The sequence below is a fragment of the Perca fluviatilis genome, chromosome 3 (assembly GCF_010015445.1).
Source record: "Perca fluviatilis chromosome 3, GENO_Pfluv_1.0, whole genome shotgun sequence".
In the NCBI taxonomy this organism is placed as follows: domain Eukaryota; kingdom Metazoa; phylum Chordata; class Actinopteri; order Perciformes; family Percidae; genus Perca; species Perca fluviatilis.
In genome coordinates this window covers 20,615,248-20,643,116 of record NC_053114.1, presented here as the reverse complement: position 1 = coordinate 20,643,116, position 27,869 = coordinate 20,615,248, and the positions used below count along the sequence as shown (strand labels likewise).

Genomic DNA, 27,869 nt, shown 5'->3' with positions numbered 1-27,869 from the left:
CAGCGCAGTAGAAAAAAGATATGGGACAATTAATCACCAAATACTCAAGTAAAGCTGCTAAGTGGCCAACAGATCAGACTGTATTGTGCTGGGCATTCCAAAAGAGAAGTGCATTGTTCTCAGCAAAACTTGAATAAACAGGTTAAAGGAAATGTTCCCTTCATTGCTCTCTACATCCCTCAATTAGTATTCCATAAGTCTCACAGCACAGGCTGGACCTAATTGCACTAGCCACTTTGTTAAGGTGCCCTCTTGCTCCATCTGTTCAATGCATGTGTGCAAAGTCTCAAAAAAAAAAGTACACACAGTACGCGCGCACGCACGCACACACACACACACACACACACACACACAGCAGCACCTCAGACAGACAAGACAAAGGCAGGTCAAGGTACACTTTCCCATCTGGACAGCCTTTGTCTACAAGAACAGTTAAACATCTAAACCACCAGTCAAGTGTGGCGATAAGTGAGACGATGTGACTCCAAGTGGCCAGATGATTGTGGACATGAATACAGAGAGCAGTACACCTGTCCAAGTCTTAGACTCCACTAATGGCCCAACCCTGGGCTGGCCTTTAACCTTCTGCCTGCACATAATTAAAACACAGGGTTTAAGATGACAATGTCTATGCGTGTATACATGGGTGTGCATGTGTGAAAGTGGGGGAGTGAGCACTCTGTGTTCAGGAACAGAAGCTCTTTGGCAATTATCTGTCACCTTAATGAAAAATGCACGGGCTACATGTGATGTGTGGATGATATATTATGCAGATAAATCAGCAACTTCTACTTTACTTTTTTGAAACAATGACGTGTAGCATCAATTTAAATAGATCTTGGGACGACAGCGTCTGTGCTCTTCTTTTTGTCTTGCGCTCACTGAAATGATTAATTAACCCCTTCTTTTTTGCCTATGTCATGTCTGGGGGAAAGCAGCAAGGTAACGGAGGAGATAAAGCGGTGACAAAACCAAGTCAAAAAGTGAAGAGTACACTGAGGAACTTTGGAAGGATGGGAAGCTTTCTCCCATAATTGACATTGACATTAAGAGACAGAAACGTGAAAGAGGAATGAGAAAGCAAACACGCAATCTGCAGGATACAGTAGCCTGCAGTGGAATCCACATATCACAGTTTATAAGAGGCCAAATCAAAAAGGCAAGCATCTAACAGCAGATTCCACTAGAGTATCCCAGCCCCGGGATAGGAAGAATGACTGACTCTCACTGCTAGTTTTTCCACAAATGTCTCACATTTGAGCATACAGAACACACAGAGACGGAGAGAGGAGGAAACAAACTTGCTTTTTTTATCTACTTTTTTGACTTTCATTTCAACTTAACACTCTCCCCAGTTCCGTCTTCATGATTGTGCAGCACAACCTTTGAAAGACATGGTGGGTTGAGTCTCAAATGAAGCCAATTCCTATCTCCTACTACAATTCACACCTATATCTATCGAGTAGGGGTGGTACGGTTCATGAAAAAACACCCGAACCGCTCGGTTCGCTAGTCTCTGTTCGGAGCGTGTGTGTACCGCACGGTTCGTCAGTACACTGTTAATGTGCACTAACCTCTTACTGCCGTAGTGCCCACTTTCGACACCTATGTTAAAACACTTACTGGAAATGACGAGCGGGATGGGCGTGACAAACGCAACCCATGGCAGCTGATTGGACGATTGCGTCACATGGGTCTGGCTGGTCCCAAATTTCAAAACAGACCGTCATGGCGGCTCGTTAAGAATACGATCTCATATTGTACTAAAATAGTTCACCGAAACGTGTTTCTGAAAACATTTTAAGCGAGAAATAGGCCATGCAGTTGCTGAATCTGTCTTCATTTCAGATCGACAAAGGTCAGTTTAGAAGATTTTCATCAGATTTTGAGAGACACCGAGCCGACCGCTCCTCAAGTGGAGTCACGTCACGTCACCTGCAGAAATGTCAAGTGGGAGAGAGGCTGCCCAGAGCTGGAGGATGCGCCAGCGTCGTTTATAGTCTGGTGTGTGGGAACATTTTGGATTTCACGTTACCTATGATGAAATAAAACAATATAGAACTGCCGCTGTGTGCACGTTTTGTGCAACATGCATTCAATATGCTAATTTTAGCTATATGCTGAAGTATATTCTGGAGTGTTAAAGAAAAAATAAGAACCGTACTGAACCGAAAACCGTGATACGAACCGAACCGTGGGTTTTGTGAACCGTACCACCCCTACTATCGAGCTATTTAAAGTCTGCACTGGATAGCTACCTGCATGAGCCAAAGATCCCAAATTATATACACAAACAGGGTCATCAAGTTGACTCTGCAAATACATTAGGGATAAACTGATTGTGAAATACTGGGTTGATATTTATTTTTAAAATAACACTTTTGCCAATAACTGATGTTGTTTCCCCTTTTGTGACGGGGGAAACAAAGAAATCTTCATCATAAAAAAAAAAAAAAAAAATGAGTCATTCATCCCTTTATTACACTATTTTTGAATGTGCACAAATTTAATCATGCAAATTTATGAAACAAAAAAACAACACAAACATCAGCCACTGCCATCGGTGAATGTCGTCTTATTTGCCAATAGGCAAATGGCAGTCGACAAGGCAAATGTAGGCTGACACCGATGTTCTGCCGATACATCGGTGCATCCCTACAATACATAGCACACAACATCTCCAATAACTAGAGGCTTGGTTATAGGGTGAAAAACTTTATGCTTTCAAGTCCAAGTAGGAAAAAATAACTCCTGTTTCCATTTGGTAAAGGGTTTCACCAACTTTGTGAAGTGACCTTTACATCAATTTCAAGCTCTAGTTCAGAGCTTTATCACACGTGATGATTGTTAGATCGGGTTTCACTAAAGACATCTGAAGTAATTGCTCCTAAAGACCGAGACATTTACTCCTTCACAGATCTCGTTCCTCCCCACACTCTCTACATAATGGATCACTCCACAAGACGGGCATTATCGCACATACACCCAGAATGCACCTCTGGCTTGAGCTGTGTTACACACTTAGATTATCTTGCTCTGTCAAAAAAAAAAAAAAAAATAAATAAAGTGTAGTTATATGATACGATACCCTACACATGTACATGCACACACATCAGCATGGGAGTCAGTGAGACAGTGATGAGTGCTTGCTTAGAAGGCTGAAATGACCAGAGATGTTTTCAGTAGGACACCGATAAAAAGCTATTGCTGCTTTAGAGATTCAATTTGCAGATTCAAGTCTCTTACACCTGTGTGGCTAACCACCATCGATCTATCATTCTGTGGAGCCCAATCCAATTTAGAGTGTCGAGGAGCCCCAGAGCCCAGCAGCCTTATCCTAACCCAGGCCACAGCCACCACAAAGCCTGCTTACCTTCATCCCCTAAAGTCTGTGGGTGTGTCTGTGTACTTTTATGTGTATGTGTGTATGTGTGCTGAGGGAGACCGCAGACCAAGCTTAACACCTTAGCTGCTGGCTCATGTTAAACTGTGCTGAGCCAATGTAGGGGTAAGGGAGGAGAGGAGAGGACGGACAGAGGAAGCAGGAAGAAATGCTGTGAACCCAGGCTAAATACTTTACTTAAATCAAAGAGTACAACAGAAGGAGATCAGGAAGGAAGAGGGAAAAGAAAAGAAGAGGGAACAATGTGCAGCCCTTGATTTGCAGTGGAGTAGACCGCAAGGAATCTATTAATTCTATTTTCTATTGCATGGCAATCACACTCATCATGACTACGAAGCACTATAGCCATAATCAAACTACTCCACAGTCTCATCAAAGTCTTGCGATGGGGAGCACACTGTACCAGCCATCTGATTAGTTTCTGCAGACAACAAAACGCGCACCACTGCAGACAACCAGTCTCCCTTGGTGCGAAAGCTTAATGGCACCATACATGTTCAGAATGACCATTCCAATCTTTCCCCATCACCACTAATTACAGTATCTTCTGGCACAGATGTTTCACTTTTATTTCTCTTTGCTGCTTCACTGGAGTGTAGCAACACCCCTGAGATCAATTATTAAAGGGTATTTAAAACTGTGAGAAAAGGAGATTTTAGGGTGGTGTGAAAGTGAAAGCAGCTGTTTAAGTGCTTGTGCCGTCGAATAAACTTCAACACCTCCCAACTAAACAGAGAGCATCCTGTGGGTTTCACTCACTCCAACGACTAGACTCAGGGCAATTAAGGCATGGATCGCTGTAGGAGAGAAGGCGATGGGAGAGAAGGGGTGCGGCAGGAGAAGTGGAGAGACTCCATACCAATAACAGGCAATTATGTTTGGGGAGGGTCATTGTCAGGCCATGAGAGTATAGAAGAAGACAGCGGGGATATGGGATGGTAGGGAAATGAGGAGGAGTGTTATTTAGGAGGCAGATGGCAGAGAGGGGGAAATTAAGATGAATGGGCACTAAGAGGCCTGAGCTGGTGCTGGGGCTGGGCAGAGAAAAGTAATTAGCTGTGTTTGCTCTGGGAGGCTGGCAGTGAGTATGATGCCTGCAGTGACAGGCTCAAGCCTTGAGTTTTATTGGTCAACAAGGGCATGTCTGAATCTGCCAGCAGGGGGCAGCTGGGCTAGCAACCTTCCAGGACCTTCTTACCTGTACAACCCACCATGGGGTCTTTTTTAACAACATGGACACTGAGCAGCAGCTCCTTCACAGACTGCAATTTATTTTTACTCTAATCCCCTGTTAATCTAACATAGCTCTGGACGGAAACACACTCTCTCTCTCACACACACAATATTTTTCTCTCCCCCACATTATTCCGTAGTTTCACCGCTTCCAATTGGCTCTATCTTTCTTCCCCACACCATTTCTCTCCATTTCTTATGCTACAGCCTATCTGTCTCTTTCCTCCCACCCTGTATATCTCCCTCCCCCTCGTCCCTTTTCCAATCTAATTTCAGATAAGTCGTAGCAGAACAACAGAGCAAGGCCCAATATCATTGCCATCAATGATGTGGGTGGACCGAGCGTGAATAATTTTATTCATGTGTGCCTGTACCCAGCCCACTGGGATTCCAATTACAAATAATAAGAGGTAATAGGGTTACAGCATAATTCTTGAAGTGCATCAGTAATGATTGTAGAAAACCTTTGACAAGAAAAGAAAGCGGTTGATTATTTTACCAAAAGCTACATTTCTGTTTACAACTGCAAATAATATAGGGCATTTTATATTTGGTATAATAAGTATTCCATCCAATCTTCACTCCCAGGAAGTTATACAGTTGACACACCTTGCCCATTTTACATTAAAATATTAAGATGGAGTTTCTAAATGATAACACTAAACACTTGAAGTGCTTGAAACTGCAAGTGGCTCGCATCCAATTTGTAGCACAGCATTTAGTCCGTTTGTTTGATCTTGATGCCTCACTTAACAAACATGCAGTACATAGGTCAGAAGTGAGAAATTCAGGATGAGAAAATGTTATCCAGAAAATAAAAAGATTTGACTTGACTTCTACTGTACAGTTGTGAATAGACATATGTAGCTTCCTTTATATATGTATATAAGGTTTTCAAAATGTGAAAGACCCCAACTGCATTTAAAAGCATAGACTTCAACTCAAAATGCTGCAGTTACTGAACAATTTAGGAACCTTATCAAACTGAGCTGCCAGATCAGCCCACACACTGCTTTCAAAGAACCTCAACCTGCTTCTCTCACAGCTTGCGCATCGCACAGCCACAAACTGTTTTAGAAATGGCCTTTCACACTTTTAGAAGGCACACACAAGGTCACAAAAAAGGCAACAGGACAACTGAAATGGTAAAAAGCAGGACATATAAACTGTTGAGGGGAATTTGCAATACATGCAACAGATGTTTAAGACTGGCTTCCAAGAGCAGATAAAAGACAGAGCTGAGCATGCTTGAGGCTTTAGCTTTTTTTTGATTTGCTTTACCATGGTTAACAGGCCTGAGAACCTGGCGGAAGGAGCTGGGGCTGATCACCTGCTGCTGGTTCTCTGTGGAGGGCAGTGGACAAATAATGCAAACATATCTTACAATACTAAGAGGGATTAAAAAGATCATGAGGAGGAATTCACAATCTGGAGAATAGCTCTGAAGAAAAGTTCATTAACAAGAAACACTGTGTTTAAGGGCACAGCTGTCAATTGCCCCTAAAGTTCAATGAGCACCCATTCAAAACATGTACATAATTCCTCATTTTGGACTTAAGACTGCCAGAAATAAACTGGGTGTTTATTACCTTTTACTGAGATCCAGACATCAAACAGTTGTAGTAGTAATGCTGTCAGGCTGAGCATTGTGCTGCTAGCAAGCATGTGTACAAACAAAAAACTAGTGTATTTTGCGAGTGACTGAGAATGAGAGTGTATGGAGCAAAGGCATGAGAAGACAAGGATGGATTCAATTCACTCAGCTTTTTAAAAACAAAACAAGAAAAATATGCATCCAGTTGGCAGGTTATTTGTGGTTTTTGAACTGGAATCAGAAAATTACCCACATTTCTTTCTGGACAAAATGTGTAATAGGTTTTATGTGTGCATCTTTGTTTGTGAATAAATGTAGGTAGAAGATATAAGACTCACCTCTGGGTCTTGGTGCTCTCCTCCTGCGGTCTCTAAAAGCAGCTCCTGACTGTAGGGCTTCCAGCAAACTATCCATCACACCTGTCTCATCATTCTCTGAAAAACCCAAGAAGAAATCGAATGAGGGGGTGTTGGAAGTAAAAAAATAAATAAAAAACTAAATCAGATAAAGTGCACTATTCTTCTAGTGGTGAGGTTTGCCAACTGATTGCAAGAATTTAGAACTTACAATGGCAGGCCACTATATAAACGCAAAACGTGATATATAAATAAAATATCACCGCCTTGCTTTGTATGCCTCCAACAACCAATGCAGTTGTTGCAGTTTACATCCATGTCTGTTCAGACTAACATATGTAGTGAAGACTTTGAAGGCATTCAATAAAGAGGCACATAATATCTATATAATCAGTGTCCCCAATTCCGTATCTGACCAAATGTGAAATTGTGTCACAATCTCCCCATCTGTTCCTGAGTTATGGCGTTGAATAATTGCCATAAAAGCCTTTTTGCAAAATATTATGACGTCACAGTGAAGTTCTCCAGTCGCTGGTGGCTGGCTAGCTTGCCAACAAGCTCCATTCTTCCAAACTGTCTGTGATCCAAAATCAATGTCTTAATCCAGGCAGTATTGTACCAGAGGGTATCAACAGATTCAGTCCAAATGCGGAGATCCAAAATCAGTATTAAAAGAAAACAAAACAGTACAAAGCCGAGCACACAAGCGAAGCCACTCATTGACTTTTGACCTTATGGATATTAAAGGTCATCACGACATAATTTTATCCTATTATACATTTGTGTGAAAAATTCATGAATCGTGGCTAAAAACATGTTTTGTGAGGTCACAGTGACCTTGACCTTTGACCTCCAAAATCTAATCAGTTCATCCTTCAGTCAAATGGACGTTTGTGCCAAAGTTGAAGAAATTCCCTCCGGGGGTTCCTGAGATATTGTGTTAATCAGAAAGGGACGGACAATGTACGAACAACCCAAAAACATAATGCCTCCGGCCACGGCGAGTGAGGCGGCATAAAAAGCCATGAACAAGGACCTGCTATATGACACGTCCACTCCCAAAGTCAAGTGCTGGAATAACGATGGGAGTAGTTCCAAGCAAATCCAGTAATGTACAAGTCGGCGGGTTATTGTAGACAACCTGCTGTGCAAATATGCAACCTTGGGCAATGTAGTCATGCATTGCATTGTAGCAGACAAAAAAAAAAAAACACAAAAAAGATTTTAACTAGCAATGAAGTCACATTTACAGTGACATACAGTGTACTGTCAAGCTGAAATGGAACAAAAGCCTGGCAACATGGGGTATTTACAGTAGAGTATTCTTGACTCATAATATCAAGAACTTTGTGGCAGCTGGGGTACCAACAGGAAGCAGATGTATTGTAGAAAGAGAAAGACTTTTAAGATGTGACATGTAAATCATGTCCTGTGTTGGTACAGCTGAAAACCTGGCCCTGACACCTGAGGCATAATGATGGACCTGGCTAGTAATTTGCTGTGAAAACAGCTTCCAGTGGATGAGAAGGAAAAAAAGATAGCAGGTATATGGGAATGCTGAGGGAGAACACACACTGTCAATAAAAGGTTTATGCTGTGGTTGACATCCGAATGTGAATATGTGGGTGTTTCTTTTCAAAACTGCTTCTGTGTTGCTAATGCCATTTGAAGTCTTTGTCAACCACCATGCAGATGTAAAGGGCTGTTTACCACTGAACTGTACATTTCCACTACCGACACACTGGCATTAAAAACTACACGCTACAATGCAACCACAATGATGGTTTTATTACATTTGATGGCTGGATGCCATTCGCATGCTGTCTATCAGTCTCATTTTGTTGTTTAGTTTAGCGTCCTTTCTTAGCGGTTCTTTCGTAGGTTTAACCACTGGCCGACAATTAAATCAAATATATTTACTGCAATTCTATTTTATGTTGTATCAATAAAAAATAAGAAATGTAAACATTTGTGTTTTATAACGCCAAATTGTATGCCAAATTGTTCCTACAGAGTAAAGCACAAGTTTATAATTGCCTTTCGTGCGTCTTATTTTATTGTACCGTAAGGAAGAACTGTAATTGGACTGAACTAACGCCAGTAAAAGAGAAGCAGTTGAAACTTAAACTTCACGTGTCAGCAAGATTCAGCAACACGCTGACACTTGCTGACATTATGTGCACCCTTGTTAATATCTCATACTTCCAAAGTGAATTTTCTTCAGCACCAGGCCCCGACTTTCCTACAGCAACGAAAGCGAGTGCTCTGCTCTGGATTTCTCGTTTGCTGTCACCTACTGAGCTATATGTCGAGTTTGGTTTTACAGAACAAAGGATCCTGCCAAAGGCAGGTAGTGTCACTGTGGCATGCAGTCTAAGGACACTTAACATATATACTGATACTGGTGCTGCACAACTAATGGCACAGTATTCATAAAGAAATCACAATATTTGCCTCCACATTTAGTAAAACTGGAATATCAATATAGATATGTTATATGCTTACATGCAATTAAACACTGTGTGCTATATTAAGCATGTATACGACCGATTTATTAGTGTAAGATGTGCTAGAAAAGTTCTTACAACTTCATTAGCTCCATAGAGGCCAAGTTGTACCGCCAGCAGGGCATGAAATTAACACCCGCCCACCCGCCAAATGCGGGTGAATTTTGCAATTAGCGGGTAACACTGTCAATCTACCTGCCACTTTGGCGGGTAGCCAATGAAAATTGAGTGATTCAGATGCGTAATTATCGGTAAGCAGGGTGCGCGGTTGCTTACGGACCTAGTCCAATCAGGGGCCCGCATCACTGGAAGACATTGATTGACAGCCGGGGTCCCTATCGCGCAGCCACTGACCAAGCGGGAGGGAGAACGGGTCAAATTAATTTCCTTGTTTATGTTATGAAGACGAGACGTGTGTGACTCCAACATCTCACATTTACCAACAAAACGTACAGCGAAAGACCGTGCAACACTTTTCAGACCGTCCTGCCAACATGTAGACATTGTAACATCAATGTACGCTGGAACGATTTTTCACTCTTAAGTCTCTGAAAGTTGCTGCTGTTTCATCTTGTCAGCTGTCTGCAGCGGGCTGGCCTGTTGCTCTGTTTCCCCCGCAACTGACGCGCACACACGCACACAAACACACAATCACACACGGTGGATGCAGGAAAAAACGCAGATGGGACCTACAGGATGACCTAAATTGAGGACAGATACTTTATTGTAAGTGCAATGATAAGTTAAAGTCCAATATGAAACCGTATGAATGTGAGTCCCAGCCCAGGATAGGGAATTAACTAACAATGTAAAGATCAACAAGCCACTGACAGATATGTTCATATTTGATTCATTCAATAAATTATTATTTTGTGTCTTAAATCCACCAGCCACCAACATCATCATCCTGAGCCTTTTTGGTAAGGTTCCTAGAAAATCTCAGCCCAGAGTAATTAATTAATAGTACTAATTATTATTCTCCCCAAAACAAGTTTTTTTATTTATTTTTAAGAACTATACAAAAAAAGTTGCAACAACTCATGTGTTATGGTCCACATTCACCAGTGTTTTTTTGTTGTGGTGCGCGTAGGCTACTCCTGATTTTGTCAGTCCTCTCATCTCTTATATGCAGTGGCGTAACGAGCCAACACCGGACCCCTATGCAGTATTATCAAGGCGGGCCCCCCTACTACAGCAAGTGATGACGGCGCAATGTCCATGAGTAGGCTACCATGAATAGGACAGGATAGGATCATAGAGACACAGCAAGTCCTGTTTTTCAACTTTTATGAGGCAAAAAAAAAGTGGCTGGTAAAAAGCCACTGTGGTCAAAAAAGTTAACCTGACCGCCAGCCATGGTGTGATTGTTTGGTTCAACCAATGATTTATTGAAGAGTAGGAGGACATTGCTCTGATTAAGGTTGTGTGTGTTTTTCTCACTCCTTCCATTTTGTCTGACAATTCCCTGTAGAGCAATAATACACATTGGAGGTAAAAAAAAAGTAATGCTATGACTGACTAGGACTGTGATGATACCAGATGCTCTACTGAGTCAAGGCCATCACATTTTAAACCAATACATGGGGCTCTATTTTTGTGAAATTGGGCACAAGCACAAATTAAAGCTTTACACGAGTATGGCAATGACCTTTTTGTACATTTTGGTGACCAGACTGAGGCACAATTGCAATCCAGAACATCCCTATAAAACTGGAAACGGGGGCAGAATGAGTACGATTTTAGCTTATACCGCTGGCTCCAATAATGGCCAATCAATCATTCAGCAATCTGACTCACACAACGCAGACAGTTGGTATAAATGCCTTCCATTGGCTGCCTATTTCAGCTATCTATTTTGCGGGCCATCTTCGCTACACCTGGAGCTTAGCGCTGCCCAAGACAAGTGTGATTGCTTTAAAGAAATACAAAAAAAGCCAGAAAGTTTTTTCCCCTATACCAGAATGATAACTTAGTCATTCAGTGACCCAGACAGGCTGTCTTCCTAGATTCCCAGCATGCAAATGTGCAGCCTCCCAAATGTGATTATACTGAAATCAAATACACTGACTTTAAATTCATTAGCTAATGCAATCTGGTACAAACACTCTGCAATGAATACTCCCTTAGTTGAGCTTATAGTTTTTGTTGACAGTGTCATGCATGTAAATGGGATGACAATGATAGTAGAATAAATGTAAGCATTTAGGTTTTTAGGGTCCTTTTTCTATTAATTTATTTTTACTTTCCCTTGTGTATTGAGGATACCAAGCGCTGCCCATAGTAAGACCTATTAAGTAGGGTTAGTCACAGCATTGATTTGTTTATATTATTTTAATTGAAATTCAGATTGTATTTAGATTGATAGTTGTAGCTACAGTACAGTGTCCTCTTAACCATTCCTACAAGTTTTGCATGTAGGCCAGAAAAGGGCAAACTTCAAATATATATTTGGTGAAAAAAAAAATATTTATGGTGGAGGGCAAAAGCTGGTCAACTAGCCCCGATATGCTGACCCTTAATCTGTTGTAAAGCGAGGACATCTCATAAGGTGTATAAATAAACAAATGTTTTTTAAATAAAAAAAATAAAACAAGAAACAGGTCATAAGAAAAAATTGTATAGCAAGTGTTTCTGCCGAGCACACAGTGTCTGATTTAGTCTGCTGCGCTAAGACCAGCCTATTGCCAGCATCACAGATTGTGACTGAATACACAACTCAAATCTGTTTATTACTAAAAAAACGGACTAGAACTGATATAACAGTTATACATACTCTAAATAGAATATATGATTTGGATGTGAAAAGGCTACCTAAGTATTCACTTTAAGTCAATAAGTCAACATGAACATGATTGTCGTTGGTTAATCTTAAAGTGATGGTTCGGAGTAATTCACCCTAGGATCCTTTGCACCATGACCTCAAGCCAAACACCCCCCCAGAAGCTTTTTTCACCTGGGTCCAACATTGGGAGAGTTAGCTAGAGTAGCGTTATCAGCTGAATAGCTTAGCCCTCGCGCTAAGCTATTCAGCTGATAACGCTACTCCGCTAACTGCAAAACTGCAAAGGACCCTAGGGTGAATTACTCCGAACCATCACTTTAACAAAATGTGTAAAATGTCCAGTCCTGCACTTGAATTAAATCCAAAGCCCCTCATTTGAGAACATGTTTGAGTGTCTGTTTTACATATGTCCAGGCGCAGACAGCGTTGGTCTATTTCAAAAGCTATTAATGAGGACTGGGATTGCAGTCTCAACCTCTGAAGCTCGTCACCTCCGTCAGATGCCTACAAGCTCTTCTCCTCATCTCTTGCAATCGGAGACCCTTTCATGCGCCGTTAACTACAACCACTACAGTCACACTGTACCATGGGATCTAAAAACTGAAATTTTCATCTTTGTTCATGCATACAGTACCATGCGGCACCATGTTGGGCATTCTGCAAACCTACAAAAACTGTTAATCAGCTCCACAGTACATGGAGCCTTTACAGTAAACCCACTGAAGCTCCTTTATTGAGGGCGGAGGGTCTCTGGGGTGGTGGGCTGTGGTTGTGGCCAAACCTCACACCAAGATCCTACTACAAACACACACATACGGATATGTCATGGCCCACTTCCTTGCCTGCCTGCTTCTATGGGTGCACTTGCTTTTCATTCGCAACAGTTACATTCCTCCTCTGGCTGATGTGTGCGCTCAGTTCTTCATCATTACACAGAGCAGAGGCAGAAAGAATTTCTGAGGAAAACCAATGCTCCTCGACGTCCAAATTTGTCTCTACTTCTGTGGCAATTCATGACAGGCGGCAAGCTTTACACTCCCAACAACACACATAGACAAATACACAAAAATACAGATAGCACACAGAATACACGCAAAAAGGAGAAGATCAATCTATCGCAAGCTGCAGTGTGTGCCTTCATGTGTAGTACTCCGTTTGACTCCAACCCACAAGAACATGAAACACTTTGTGTGCCTCAGGAGGCGAGGAAAAAGAAACCCACTAAGATCTCCCGCCTCAGGAATATACAGGAGCAAAAACAGTCCAATTTTACACATCAATCAGAAGCAACTCAGACAGGCCAAGACACAAAACTGCTTTATAGAATGTAGACAAGAGGTGTTTTCAGACAGCCCAACACTGAAAATCATAACACATATTTATATACTCACACCCACATGCTCACAAACTTAGAAAGAGAGAGATCACAGACATGTCACATGGATAGTAATGGAGGAGGAACACATGGCAGAGGAATATTAGTCAAGCTAGTAGCTGTGAAATGGGCTTGAAACAGTCATTCAGCTTCTGAAAGGTGGTGCTGAGGAGGATGTGGCAAGAGAACAAAGACTAGTGAGTGGAACGGGACAGTGAAGAGTGGTATCCCAGCTTTGGCAGTAGAGCTACTGATTGGTGCTTTGATGTGCACAATTCGCCTGCCTATTTCTATTCTGCTGCATCTGGGATCAGAGCTCTCATGACAGGTGTGCAATGTGCACAGAGGCTTTTTGCTTTAACTTTCACAAAGAATGAAGACGCTCTCACAAACCAGTCTAGGCCATTCTGATGCCTATTTAAAGATTAGCAAGAGTGTCTGCCTTCCTTGTGTTCACGTCTTCTTCATTGCGGCTCTACAGAAAGCTCCAAGGCCCACGTTTTAGTAGTAAAATAAAGCATGAAGTGAGCCCAATGTGCTCTACTGTGGCATGTCTAGCTTGATTGACCATATTGTGGGGAAAAAAGAAAATGAATGTGTGGAAAATATGTAGTTAGGTGTACAAATGTAGATGTACGAGTATACAAGTCAAATCAACAAAAAGGTAAAAGCAAAAAGGTGTTTACTGCAAAAAAGAATAAACTCTGGGAGAAGAATCAAGACAAAACTTAACCTCCACCTCTGGGAAAAGGCTGTAGTTATCCTCCTGTCTGTAGTGAAACTTCAATCGCCACCTATTTAATCAGAGAGTGTTCAGACTATCGTTTTCCATTGTCTGGAAATGCATCGTGTGTGCGTGTGTGCGTGTCGATGTCTACTCCCTATTCGGACCTGGACTGATGCCGCCCGCCACTTCACTCGACAGGATGTGGCACTTATCATCAGGACAATGACCCGGTAGACGCAGTGTGTAGCTGAGGTGGGCCAGAGCAAGGCAAAAAATAGGGTCAATTGGGCTGGGATGGAAAAGCTAAGAAGAGAAAATTACATGCCTAAGTACAATGAATGCAGGTCGCCCACTGTGTTCCCTTGGACATTTAGAAGACAAATGGTGCAAGGCCAGTTGCTGCCCCCCCCCCGCCCCACCCTCTCTCTCTCTATTGGATGTCTTCTGTTCCACTTTACTGACAGTTTGAGCAGAAAGTAGTCAAGACATTCACTGGATGATAGGATGTACAAACGACAGCCACGCACCATAACCAGCTAATAAATATTGTAATAGGTTACTGCTGATCATCCTAGCAACTGTTGAATAAAAAAATGAAAAAGGGGAGTCTTTGCTGCTGCAACTAAAAGTTGTCATTTGTTACCAGTGACACCTTAGCCAATGAGCAAGCAATAACCTAATCACCTGTGATAAATCCAAACATTCTTAGAGAAATCCCATCAAATTATCATTAACCCATTAGAACAGTTGCCCACTTTGGGGTCAGGACTCCCACAAGGGGTTGTGAGATGATACCCAGAGTAGAAAAAAATTGAAAAACTAAATCTAAATCTTTGCTTTTCTCCAAAGCGACTTACAGTTGCTATATATGTCAGAGGTCGCACGCTTCTGGAGCAACTAGGGGTTAAGTGTCTTGCTCAGGGACACATTGGTTGATGTATCGCAGTGAGAATTGAACCCGGATCTCCCGCACCAAAGGCACGTGTCATATCCACTGCGCCATCACCACCAAATATAGTGTATAGTTTAACCCCTTCAGACCGCTACAAATTATTCAAAGTCAATCAGTCTGTGAAAATCACAGACTGATGGGCATGCACTTTACAGTATGATAGGAGGTCGCAAGAAAATATTGCTAAGATGCCACAAGGAGAAAATGATAAGAACCATTGCACTTCAGCAATCTGTTAAAGGCAGTCATCCTGAAATGTCACCATTTAGAGTTGCTCTATTGCAAGATGTTTTGGTAGTACAAAGTCTGGGTAAAATGGATTTCAGAGTCAGAATCAGCTTCAATGGCTAAGTAAGTGTGAACACATGCAGGGAATTTGAGTGCGCCTTTTTGTTCCTTTCAAAGTACATAGACATTCAGCTAAAAACAAATACAACAAAGCTGAACAATTTTAAATATGAATCAGAATGATGATGAGCAAATGAGTCCAAGAAAATCTCATCAGTCCACCATGATGAATTAGGCAATATGTGCCTTTTGTACATCCCTATATATATACTATATACTATAGTAGCCAACAACTAACAAATGCTGGGTATTTGGTATAAGAGAAGCAATTTGGATTCAATTTAATTTAACTGATGTAATCATTTGTTTAAAGTTAATTTTGAATAATGTCAAAAGAAAAAAGAAAAAACTGTAAACAGACATACATTTTAGGGGTGGTACGGTTCATGAAAAAACATCCGAACCGTTCGGTCCGCTTGTCTCGGTTCGGAGCGTGTGTGTGCCTCACGGTTCGACGCATGCGCAATGTAGCCTTGTACCCATCAGGTCCCCGTATGTGACCTCAGACAGTGTGTTTCCCTTTCGCGCGAAAGAAGAGGTGTGGACAAGTTACCAACAAAACGTACAGCGAAAGACCGTGCAAAACATTTCAGACCATCCTGCCAACATGTATACATTTTAACATCAATGTACGCTGTAACGTTTTTTCACTCTAAAGTCGCTGAAGCGGCATGAGATGTACAGGAGGCCCTGACAGCTACGCTCATTATTGTAAGTGCAATGATAAGTTAAAGTCCAATAATTACTTTATCAAACCGTATGAATGTGTCCCAGCCCAGGACTGTTTTTATGTTTAACGTATTCTGACTTATTCAAAAGACGGAGCTTTAAGAGTTCCTCTTTTTTCTTTTAAAGGATACAATTTCTGTAAGAGCTACTCTGAAGTTGGCAGTTTGATAAATGCAAGTTATTTCAATTGCTATTCTGTAATATTTCAATCTTCATGTGCTAAAAAGGCACATAAGTTCCTGGAGATGGCAATACACACATTTCACCAAATAAATGAAAAGCTTGTTGAAATCATCAAACCTAGCTTTCCTCAGAGATGGTCCCAATAATGTGTTTAAAGTCAAGTCAAATTCAGTTTGTGCATGATTACATGATATAACAATATAATTATTTAATACTGTAGCCTACATTGTGGATGATTAAGCTATACATCATATGCTTAAGTATATTTCTGGAGTGTTAAAGATTAAAAGAAAAAAATAACAAGAACCGTACAGAACCGAAAACCGTGACCGTAAAACCGTGCTACGAACCGAACCGTGGGTTTTGTGAACCGTACCACCCCTAATACATTTCTTTGGTTTGAGCAGACCTGGTTCCAGACACAAAAAGCTAAAGCAAATTACTACATTAAAGCCTCACAGACAACAAACAACACTTTGAAGATTGAACTACCAACTAGTGGCGATAACATGCTTATTCCACACCCTTTGCAGCACTGATGTACTGTGGCACTATAGTACCACGCAACAACACAATTGGGTTTAACAGAAACAGACTTATTAACAAGGTTCAACAGACTTGCGTAACTTTCACACCATAGAGGCCAGTGCAGACATTTTTTTTTTAACTGGCTTTGTGTTGGCTCCAACACATTCACACTTCATGGAACACAGCGGTCCAGCCTTCAGCGAACATTAGGACATTGTTAGGCTAGTTTCCCACAGCAACGCAGGGAAGCAGCCCACTGTCCAGTGGGTTCTAGCAGACACCAAACTGTCAGTTTATTATAACAGTAAATGTATGAAAAATAAAATTGTATCAAACGTAAACCAACTATGTGAGTAGTGCACCACTAAAATACTACGGCATGACACAAAGGACATTACTTTGCCTATAGTATCTAAGGACAATCTCATGAGATAAAGTATGTTCTTACAAGCTTCACAAAAATGTTTTCTTCTGTATATCTCTCTCGTATGTCCCTCCTATGCATTTAGCATCTTTGCATGCAGGGTTGCATTGCTAGCTGTTCTTGTATTTGACGTCTTAATAGTTCATCGCTTGTAGCCATGTAGGGAATGTTAAATAAAGCTCTAATGTGTAATTTGTCGCTCCACAAACATTCCCGCTCCCGGCCTACCCTGGGAGTTAATGCAACAGATTTGTCATACACAAGCCAGGCACAGCTCTAGGAGGAGGGGAAAAAAACACCTATTCAATCTGAATTTCAATCTTCATAGGGCTCTATGCAAATGTATGCAAGTCGATGCTCTTGCTCTACTGCCAGAACACACTGTGCAGATGACGAAGCCAGACTGCATATTATTGTGTAGGACGGTAGAGGCCCAGTCTGTGGCAGGTAAAAGAGACACAGAGAAATGAGAAGGAAACTGGGAGAAGCTCACGTTTCAGGAATGCATAAGTAGGCAAAGCTAAAACCAAACTAAATGCAGATACCTGTAGCAAGTAAAGAAGCTATAATCCATTTTGATCATTTCCTCCTGGAAGCCCTCCCCCTTCCTTCCCCTGTCTCTCATTGCTGTGCCCTTCAGCATAATGTGGATATGCAGTCTCTCTGGGGCTTTTTAGGGAATTGATGGATAATCAGATGATTACAGAGAAAATCTCCATTGAGGACAATTCTCCCTGACAAACAAAGAGAAAGCTCTTTAGTTAATAAATAGGCTGAGAGACAGACAAGAGTGAGAGAGTGTGTGAGAGAGAGAGTGAGTAAATCCTGTCCTGGGTTGGCAGCACAATGCCAAATCTCTATCACATATTCATTTCATCCTAACAATCTGTGTGTGTGTGTGTGTGTGTGTGTGTGTGTGTGTGTGTGTGTGTGTGTGTGTGTGTGTGTGTGTGTGTGTGTGTGTGTGTGTGTGTGTGTGTGCGTGCGTGCGCATGTGTTTTACATTGCCAGAAACATCACTTCCTGGGGATGTCACTAAGTTTGCCTTCAGCTTTATCTTAATTTGAGCGTATCTAAATACATTTCAAGCTCTGGGCATATTTGTATAAGCCTATCTGACAAAATTTGGCTGAGGTTTATTCTCATGATTTTCTTATTTCTGAACTACTTTTCCGAAATAGAAAAGTTTGCAGTAAAAACACAACTCAACACACAAGCACAGGGAAAAGAAGTCCAAGCTGTCAATCTGAGCAAGTAAACTGAAACACAGTAGTAGTCATTAAAATTCACATAAGGACACATATGTACAGTGCCAATAAAAAAGCTATTCAAGTCTCTATTCTTGGTTTACAACACTGAAACAAAGTGGATGTACTTTAATCATTTTTCTTTAACACTGATGAACTGAAACGTCATTAGAATGCCAAAGTGAAAACAAACTGATATAACTTAAGTACAACTATAAAACCTAAATTCTTACAGTAATTGAAGATGTATTCACTCGCTCAATTAAATATTTAGAAGACGCAGCAATTACTGCTTTGAGTCTATGTGGTTAGGTTATTGTCATCCGGACACTGCAATTATTCCTCATTGCTCCTTACAAAACCACTCCGGCTCGGTTTAGTTTCATGGCATCTAAATTCTTGATTTATTTGTGGTCTGGACTCTCATCTGAGAAGCTAGTCTTGCTGGAAATGAAATGGTTTTCAAAGTCACAGTTCTCTTAAAAAATGTGGCATATTTTTGTTTGGAGGATTTCTCTAGATTATGCTGCATTCATTTTTACCCTCTACCCTCACAAGCCTTCCAGGGCCTTTGGCAGGGAAGCATCCCCACAGCACGATGCTGCCACTAACACGCTTCATGCTGGGGACTGGTGCTTGTATGCACACGTGTGATGTTACAGCAAATACTGCATACATAATAGCAGACCAAAGGGTAATAGGGTACACATGTATTTAAAAGGCATTTTTTTTTTTTTTTTTTTTTTTTTTTTTTTTTTTTTTTTTTTTTTTTTTTTTTTTTTTTTTTCTCTCTCTCTCTCTCTCTCTCTCTCTCTCTCTCTCTCTCACAGATTGATAGGGAACTATACAAACTATTTTAAATATGACATTTTAGCCTGAATTAATGGTATAGGTAGGAGCACCTTCTCCAGATATGGTGTCTGCCAATAACTGCAGACACAGAGCCGTGCCATTCATTATTCATTATAAATCACTGGACATTACTGAGCCTCACTAATATAAACACAACCCATACAGTTCAACATTGGCCTACTGGGAAAAGTTAAGTTAACCCTGTTGCTGGTATTTTCAGATACAGCACCCCATACACAACTGGACTAACATACAGCACATAACCTATGCACCAAAATCCTGTTCAATAATTTCAACTGGACCTGACCCTTCATTCGGATGAGCCCAGCACTGTAAAACTTCAGGCACTCTATGTATGGAGTTATATTCCTAGTGTTTCTATTATGTTTCAGCCAAGAGAGGCCTTGGTTTGGCTCAGTAGTATGCTCACAGCAGTACATTGGCCTGGATGGAGCACGGTGGCTCTCTACTTGCACCCTAAAGTCTACAGGAGTTCTACAGTGGCTGGCATAGTCATGTTAGCTATAGATGCTGGTGCAGGGCTGGGACTGCCAAACTCAACTGCTCTGCCAACCTTGGCTTTGGCATTGGAAATGGGTCTGGAGGCTGCACTGTTGAACAAGTTTATGGCATCAGCGGAGCTCCAAAGGGGAAAGAAAAAACAACAACTGGCAGTTGGAACCATATGCTCTGGCATAAGGTAGACATTGCCTTCTTCATAGCCATGTCTGAACCTGCTTGGTACATGGAGTTATCATTGTAGCTACATTATCCCTGAGGCCCACAGCCTTGGACAGTGTTTGAAAAGGACATTTTTACCTCTACTGACAATATGCAAGCATACCGAGTGAAAAACCACATACCACATGGATGAAATATAGGTCAAGTTAAAATCATAGGTCTATCTATCCATACAACACTCAATAAAGTATTTATCCAGCGGAGGGGAACATCAAAGGACACACGACAATGTAGTTTTGATAAGAAAATACCACATTTGCAAAGCAAAACCAGAGGTCTGCCAGTCCAACTCTGAACCTGTACACAACCCATCATACGGTTATCAGTAAGTAACATATTAAAGCCTGAAAACTGTTAAATGCTTCTCAGGAAAAGGTCATAAATATAAACATGTAGTAACAGAGGAAGCTGTGCTTTCTTAAACTGGGTAAAAGTATAGTAAAATGCAATAGGAAAAGGAGCTACATAAAAGCAGGTTTTTAGACCTGAAACTGTTAAAACAACGCATGGGGCTGCGCTGGTGGTGTCATGTTACTTCAGGTACCAGTGAGACATGAAATATTATCCAGGTAGTCCAGTGTGAGTAACTGATAAACAGTAGAAACACATCTTTACACATTGCAAAGTAATATACCATGTGTGCTTCTATGTGTTTATTTGGACTTGGAATGTGGTCCAAATAAAATTCACCTTCTCTGATCAGACGATCGTGCAGTGTTACACCTGACTGTGTGCTCAACCGCTGACCCTCATTCCTTCAATCATTCAAATGTCTGAACGTGGCTTAAAACATTTCTGAGACATCTTAGTTCTTGTTACCTTCTTAACTCGGTAAAGGATTGCTTTTCTCCACATTTTATAAACATCACATTTTTAAACTCAATGGCGTATGAAAAAAAAAAAAAAAAAAAAAAAAAAGAGTAATTAGGGTACAGTTGTTAAGCGTAACTATTTGCACAAGACAGCAGATTTTTTTTCTTTAGGCTGACGATTCTCCATGCAGCATATGGCTGCATTTTGATGACAACCAAGCAGCTGTACGCCAAACCTTTTGCTTGTGGCCTAGTTCAAGACTGTGCTTGTCAACATACAATGTTAAAACTTGACGAAAGGTATTAATAACAATTGTAATTGTGGACTTCATATGAAATTATTAACGATTCAACCATCACCCTTCATGGACTGTGGCATAACTCTCTGCTCATTTAAAAAGAGTAGCTCTCTGGGTGAATCGGAATTACAGAGGCTGTCCTTCAAACAATTGACCTGGGTTAAAGGTCATTATAGCAATCATCCATTTTAGTCAAGTGTTTTGTAGCAATCCACTGAACCCCTACAATCCTGACGAATGCTGTTGTGAGCAGGCCCTGTGCTCTGATCTCCCAAGAAAAGTCAAGCTTGTAAGAGGTGAACTTCTATATCTGGATCAATAACCAATTAATAACCATAATATTACCTCTAAATTCCAAGGCTGAAATATGTACAATGCAATACATGAAGAACATTGCCTTGTTAAAGTGTCCACAAATCAAGGGAAGGCAGCACAATGTCAATGTTGCCTTCACATGACACAATAACACGACACAGTGTGTTTTAGTTTAATGCATTAGAGTGTGGATCGGGCCGCATTTTTCTATCCGGGGGGGAAGGGGGGGGGGGAATACTTTTGGAAAATACTTTGAACGTCAAAAAGAAGTAAAGTCACCCAGTTTTAAGAGTAAACTTAAAACTCTCCTCTTCGATAAAGCCTATAGTTAGGGAGTGAGGGGTTGCAGCGTTCGACTATACCAGCGGGGAGCGTGTGTAGCCACAGTCATGGCACACCCCCACCCTATCTCTGCTTCTCCCCATAGAAAGCTTACGTATATTTTGGGAGTAAGGAGTCGCAGCGCTCGCCTAGACCGGCGGGGGAAGGTGTGTAGCCACAATCACTGACCACAGCCTCCCTATCTCCCCTTCCCTGCAGCTCTTAGTTATGCGGTTATAGTTCTAGAATACCAGGGTACCTCCTTTGACACACTGAGCTTCTCTCTCCTCTCTCTTTCCATCTGTGTGTATCCATGTCCCAGAAATGCTTGTTACTAACCTAGCTCCGGGGAGCTTATTCCCCGGAGTCCTTATGTTCTTTTTCCGCCCAGCATGTTTCCTTGGATCATGGTGGCAGCTGTCGTGGTCCTGCTCTACGCCCTGCTGTTCCTATAACACCCTGCTACGCTCTGCAATGCTTTGACTTGCTATGTCCGGCCAACGCCCTGCCACGCCCTGTTACGCCATGCTGTGCTCTACGACACCATTAACTATTCCAACTACTACTTCTAGTCATTATCTTTATTGTGACTATTATTGCCATTGTTCATCACACCCCCAACCAGCACCGTCAGACACCGCCTACCAAGAGCCTGGGTCTGTCCGAGGTTTCTTCCTAAAAGGGAGTTTTTCCTTTCCACTGTCGCACTTACGCATTCATGCATGATCTTGGGGGAATCACTGGAATTGTTGGGTCCTTGTAAATTATGGAGTGTGGTCTAGACCTACTCTATCTGTAAAGTGTCCTGAGATAATTCCTGTTATGATTTGACACTATAAATAAAACGGAATTGAATTGAACATCGCTTAGAGCACCTTTAAGCAACTGTAGGAAGGCTATCGTAAATGTCACGCACACGGGGCAACAAGCGCACGGTAATGAGCCGTTTTAAATTTTAAATGTTCAATGCCTTATCGCGCTGATGTGACCGAGCCTGTCCCGAACCAGAACATCATTTCTAAATATCTGTTATCCATCCTCTATAGTGCATGCCTGGTATGATAATTGTTGGGACCACAGTAGGGAATTAAACCTGAGCTTAAAGAGAGAGATAAAAACAGAGATCTCTAAAACATGCTTTCCTTTCCTCTTTTACACTAACCTAACATACACACACGTGCCATCTTGAACAGCTGGCCTTGCGAGCCACAAACCTAACACACACACACACACACACACACACACACACACACACACACACACACACACACACACACACACACACACACACACACACACACACACAGCTGGCCTTGCTGGCTACGACAGTCATACACCTGCATACAGGTGCGTTAACCAGCTAACGTGCGCTAAGTAGCCTCTGTTGTGTATCTCTCTGTTCTGTGACACGTTAGCTTGAACAGCTAACCGGCTAACTCAATGCCACGCGGTCCCCCGACCGCCATTTTTTGTAGTCTTTGGGCTAACTACAGAGAGACTCAAATTTTGCGGAGTCTCGTCCACCTCTTGATATCGCGGGGTTTAGCTACCCCCACGTTTCGTCGCCTCCCCGTCCTCTTCACACACACCCACACAGAGAGAGACATGTCGCTACATGTCTGTCTGTTTTGTTTTGTTGTAGTTTGAAAAGGGTATACAGGTTTATCGATTGAAGAACTATTGATTGACAATTGATAATTTGGAAGTAAATCAATTCTATTATACGTTAAATAGCAGTTGTTTGTGATTATTTGTGTATTTGTTGTAATAACTGCTAGTTAAACAGGTATGTGCTCAAATTCACCCTTCTTTTGTTCCTTCAAAGATAACCAGATGAATTAATCAAATTAATTCAGATCTGTACTTTAAAGGGAACACCACCAATGAGACTATTTCACAGCCCAGTTATTGGTCCCTGATTCCAGGGTGGTGCCCCATTTTGATTGTTTGTCAATTTGGACAAGTTATTAAATTAAATTAAATTAATACTGATCAAACATCTTTGATAATTTGCCAACAATTGAATCTGTACCCCTACCTAATCCCAACATAATGTATGCTTTTCATAACTGGGAACTACATTTGATAGATTAATTGATCAGAAATAATGAAAATCAAGACTATAATTTCATCGGGGCTGACATTAACTGAGTGACACACCACTGGTAATTTTGTATTTAAATTATTTCCAGCATTCCTTAACTACGTGTCCATCAATCAAAATAAGCACAAATGCTTTCTGTGTAAATGTGGGTTTTAGTTTTTCAAGAGATAAATACTGAATTGTGAGAAAATAGATGTCCCCTCTAATCCATTGAAAAGGGACTTATGTTTGCTTGATAAATGACAGTCATTGTCTTTGAATGATCTCTTACACCATTTGACCCCAGATCGATTTAGCACACGGCTCCCTGTAATGGGCTCGACGATGCAAAAGTTGACAGGCGAAACAGATTGAACAGTCTCTACCTGCATTGACTTCCAGCAACCTCCTCTTCTTCTGTTGTCTCTCCTGCTTTTCACGCTCAGCCTTCTCCTTTGCCGCCAGTGCCCTCCTCTGTTTCTCCTCTGACTCCCTCTGCTTCAGGTTTTCCTTCAGTGCTTGCTGTGGGGAGAGCGGGAGAGGAAGTGAGGGAAAGACAGAGAGAAAGAGGAAAAACAAGACAGGTTGCTAAGTGGGGTTAATTACAGTAGTGTAGAGCCTGTCCAAGGCAGAGGCAGCTGTCAAACACCACTGACATCACTGACATCTTTATCAGGCACCATTAGAGTCAGATGAAGCTTCTAAGATGGATTGCCACCCTGGTCTTGCCAGACACAAAACAACTTGACACCAGGCACATCAGAGATCAATAAGAGGAAAAAAAAACATTAGTTTCTGTTCCAATTTTGACGCTTTCATGCATTAAAAAAAAAAAAAAAAAAAAAGGATTCTTATTTTTTGAGATTATTAAAGGTCTGTTTTTATACGTTTCTTGTTCTCTTTTGTTTTTCACTCTACAGTCATCATCCCTGGCCGAATCACTTTATAAGATAAAACAAAGTGAGCGGAAAACGTTCCTATGTGTTAAAAAAAACTAAATACTAACACAGTATAGAATGTATAACGCCTGAAAATGTACAACTATGCAAGTATCAAGTACACAACTGTCCTCTCTTTCCAACCTGTAGAATACGACACGCACTGATGTAGTCACTGTTTGGACCTGTGGTCAAGGAGAACCTGCAATTTTTTGGTTAATTCATAACATTCTGCTATAGGGGAAAAACACTCTGGTTTGTTTGTATTTCCTTATACTAATCACAATTTTCTTGGGCGGCACTAAGCCCCAGATGTAGCGACGTTGCCCTTGCAAAATAGATGGCGGAGATAGCGGAAGGGGAGGAGAATGGCGGCTGAACTAGGCGGCCAATAGCAGGCTTATATCAACAGTCCACATCCGGTAAGTCAGACTACCAGTTGGTAAACAGCAGGTGAGCCCCACGGCAATGCTAACGGCAATACAATTCATGCTGTACTGTAAATGCTGAGCTCAGCTCAGCTCAGCATTTACAGCTGCTGCTGCTTGATGTCTACAACAATAACTGCAGATCAACTGTAAACAAAATTCACACTTACAACCACCTGAACTTTTCAGAATCTGAAACTGCTAGATTTGATGTAATTACAAGAATAATTAGGCAACGTTACTGCATATACTTATTAATCATAAACCTAGAACTGTTAATGAAAACATTCTGATTATTGATTGCACTTACTGTCTTGCTCTTGTACGTATGTGCAGTGCACATTATAAATCATTACATTTCTTTATGATGATGTTAGGTTTTCTCGTCATTTTATTCTTCTGATTGGAATTTTTAACATTTGAGAAAAATATTCTAGAATTGCAATATAGTAATAAAAAAAATCCTATATGCATATAGAATTCCATTTCTCTTTTTAGGGGATAATGTAGTTTGACTCGATGTTACATGAAGGAATAGGCACTCCTACGGTACTTCTTTTCAGGAAATGCTGACGGTCAACTCCACTCAGAGTAACAATCATTCATTTTTCTTTTTTGTCAGGCCTCACAATAAAATGTGGGGAAATTGAATACATTTGTGCAGATATTTATATTAAAAGCAAGTGGACTGCAAACAAATTAACAATCTTAAAACACTATAAGAAAACCTTTAAGTTGACCGAATTTGGTCCCTTTCTTTTGACCAGATACTCATTGATTACCTGCATTTTAACCACATGCACCAAGTTCCAGTTTAAGTTTCTGGGCCAGTCCCTTTTCCTAATTAGGAAAAGGGACTGGTCTTGAGACTGGATGAGCTTCTACAGCATTCACTAAGACTGCAAGCAAGCCCCGGTGGTTGCTATTAGGTCCTGGGACAGAAATGTCTTTTAATATTATTGACATTTGCACAAGAGGATGTAGCCAACTTCTAAACTTGTCAAAAATGTCATTAATTCCATTCTGCCTGTCTATGAAGAATTATTTCTTAGGTATACTATCTACTGTACATGAACCACTGTGGGCACAGGCTCTATAATCCCTCTGCCAAAGGGTTTTTGAACTAATAGTGTCAATAGCTCAATAATGCCACAGCCAGGAGACAGACTGCATATGATTTAATAGAGTGCTAGCATGATTGCCATCCTGATCAATAGCCAGTCACTTAAAGAAAGGGAGTCTGGGCTTTTATCAACCACCCATCTCTTCCTTTTTGTCTCCCCTCCTCTTGTGTTATTCACACAGCCCGACTAGACAGGCAGGTCTGTAGAAGAATAGTAATGCCAAACCAATATTAATGGATGCACACAAAGACACACAGCGAAAACGATGTCGTACTTGGAAAACTACAGTGGGACAGTAAAGCGGGGCAGTCACTGCCCACTGAACCTCTTATTAAGTCCGCATACAAGTGACCATAGGCCTTTTTCACAGAAGACATTTTGACATGCCGCAGTAGACAAATGCACAGGTGTAAATAATTAAACTAATGATGGCTGAATTCCATTTAGCGGCTTTCATTTCAGGTTCCTGGTACCGTGCATGCTGGCTCACTGTCAGGCCCCGATCACACCGAGCAAAACCATTGCTTTGCTACGGTACGGCACCTCTCTTGCACGGTTACTTTTTTTTATACGGGTTTAAAGACGCCCATGAGTGTTCAAATATTCTCAACTTTTCAGCGCACGGTGTGGAGTCGCACCACTTGTCAATGTCACACTTGACCCAGACAGCCAATCAATCCGCCAGATGGATTGTTTCGCATTTGCTCGGCATATCCATCTGGGAACTTTCCGTTGGAGAACTTTTGGGAAGGGGCGAAAATACTGGTTAGCTGATTAGATGAACCATCTGTCTATCACCTACGTTGGTGATAGACGGGCCAAATCAACCAATCAGATCCACGAAGCGTATGAAAATACAACCACAAGCCCGCCCCTGCTGCTGCAGGCAAAGCATAGCTTGTTAGCTCCTGCAAGCAAGCAACATGTCGGTAAAGGATATTTGCCGTTTGTGTAACGAGAATTTAGGAATAAAAGGCACCCTTTCAGGTTCATGGACCATATTCCAAAAGAAGGATCCAAGAGAAAAAAAGCATTAGCGAGTGGCTAACAGAATTGGGGCTACCGCTGTCTGAAAATACTGGTTAGCTGATTGGATAAACCATCTGTCTATCACCACCTAACCCACCTCAAAACCAACGCTCGCGAGATCAGGACGGTCTCACGAGGCTACTAGTTTACCACTTCCTTCCTGTTTGGATGCAAGTGTAGTAGAGTGGGACAATGGCAAATGCAGACCAAAGGTTGATAATAGCGGTATTTTCTTACGATGAACTAAATAATTCAAGGTCACCCTATTATTCAAGCAACGGCAACAGCTCGACATCATTTTCTTCGATTAATCACATTTGATCGACCGATCGCGCACGCAGTCCCGTTCCACAGGCACACTGCACTGTTTTGCCCGAAGAAAGACATATTGCTGGAAATGATATACTCAACTTGAATTCAAAACAAATAAGCGTAATTCACTCCACATCAACAAGCCACTTGAAATAGAGAAATAACAACTCAAATAAACACTCTGGTAAATCACTATGGTTATGTACATGGTTGAGTACAGCTGCATA

At 41.4% G+C, this 27,869-nt stretch overlaps 1 protein-coding gene across 6 annotated transcripts in view; it reads right to left on the bottom strand.

Moving 5' to 3' along the window:
• The window catches only part of LOC120555780 (protein diaphanous homolog 3-like), a 188,877-nt gene that overhangs the window by 49,858 nt on the left and 111,150 nt on the right, over positions 1-27,869 (bottom strand). For 5 of the 6 annotated variants that reach the window (XM_039794835.1, XM_039794838.1, XM_039794837.1 and 2 more), the window contains 3 exons: positions 24,198-24,333; positions 6,569-6,664; positions 5,918-5,980 (listed from right to left, as the gene is read on the bottom strand). In XM_039794835.1, the coding sequence (XP_039650769.1) occupies positions 5,918-5,980; positions 6,569-6,664; positions 24,198-24,333 (295 nt within the window). The remainder of the gene's footprint in view (positions 1-5,917; positions 5,981-6,568; positions 6,665-24,197; positions 24,334-27,869) is intronic. The other variant, XM_039794839.1, reaches the window with a different exon arrangement.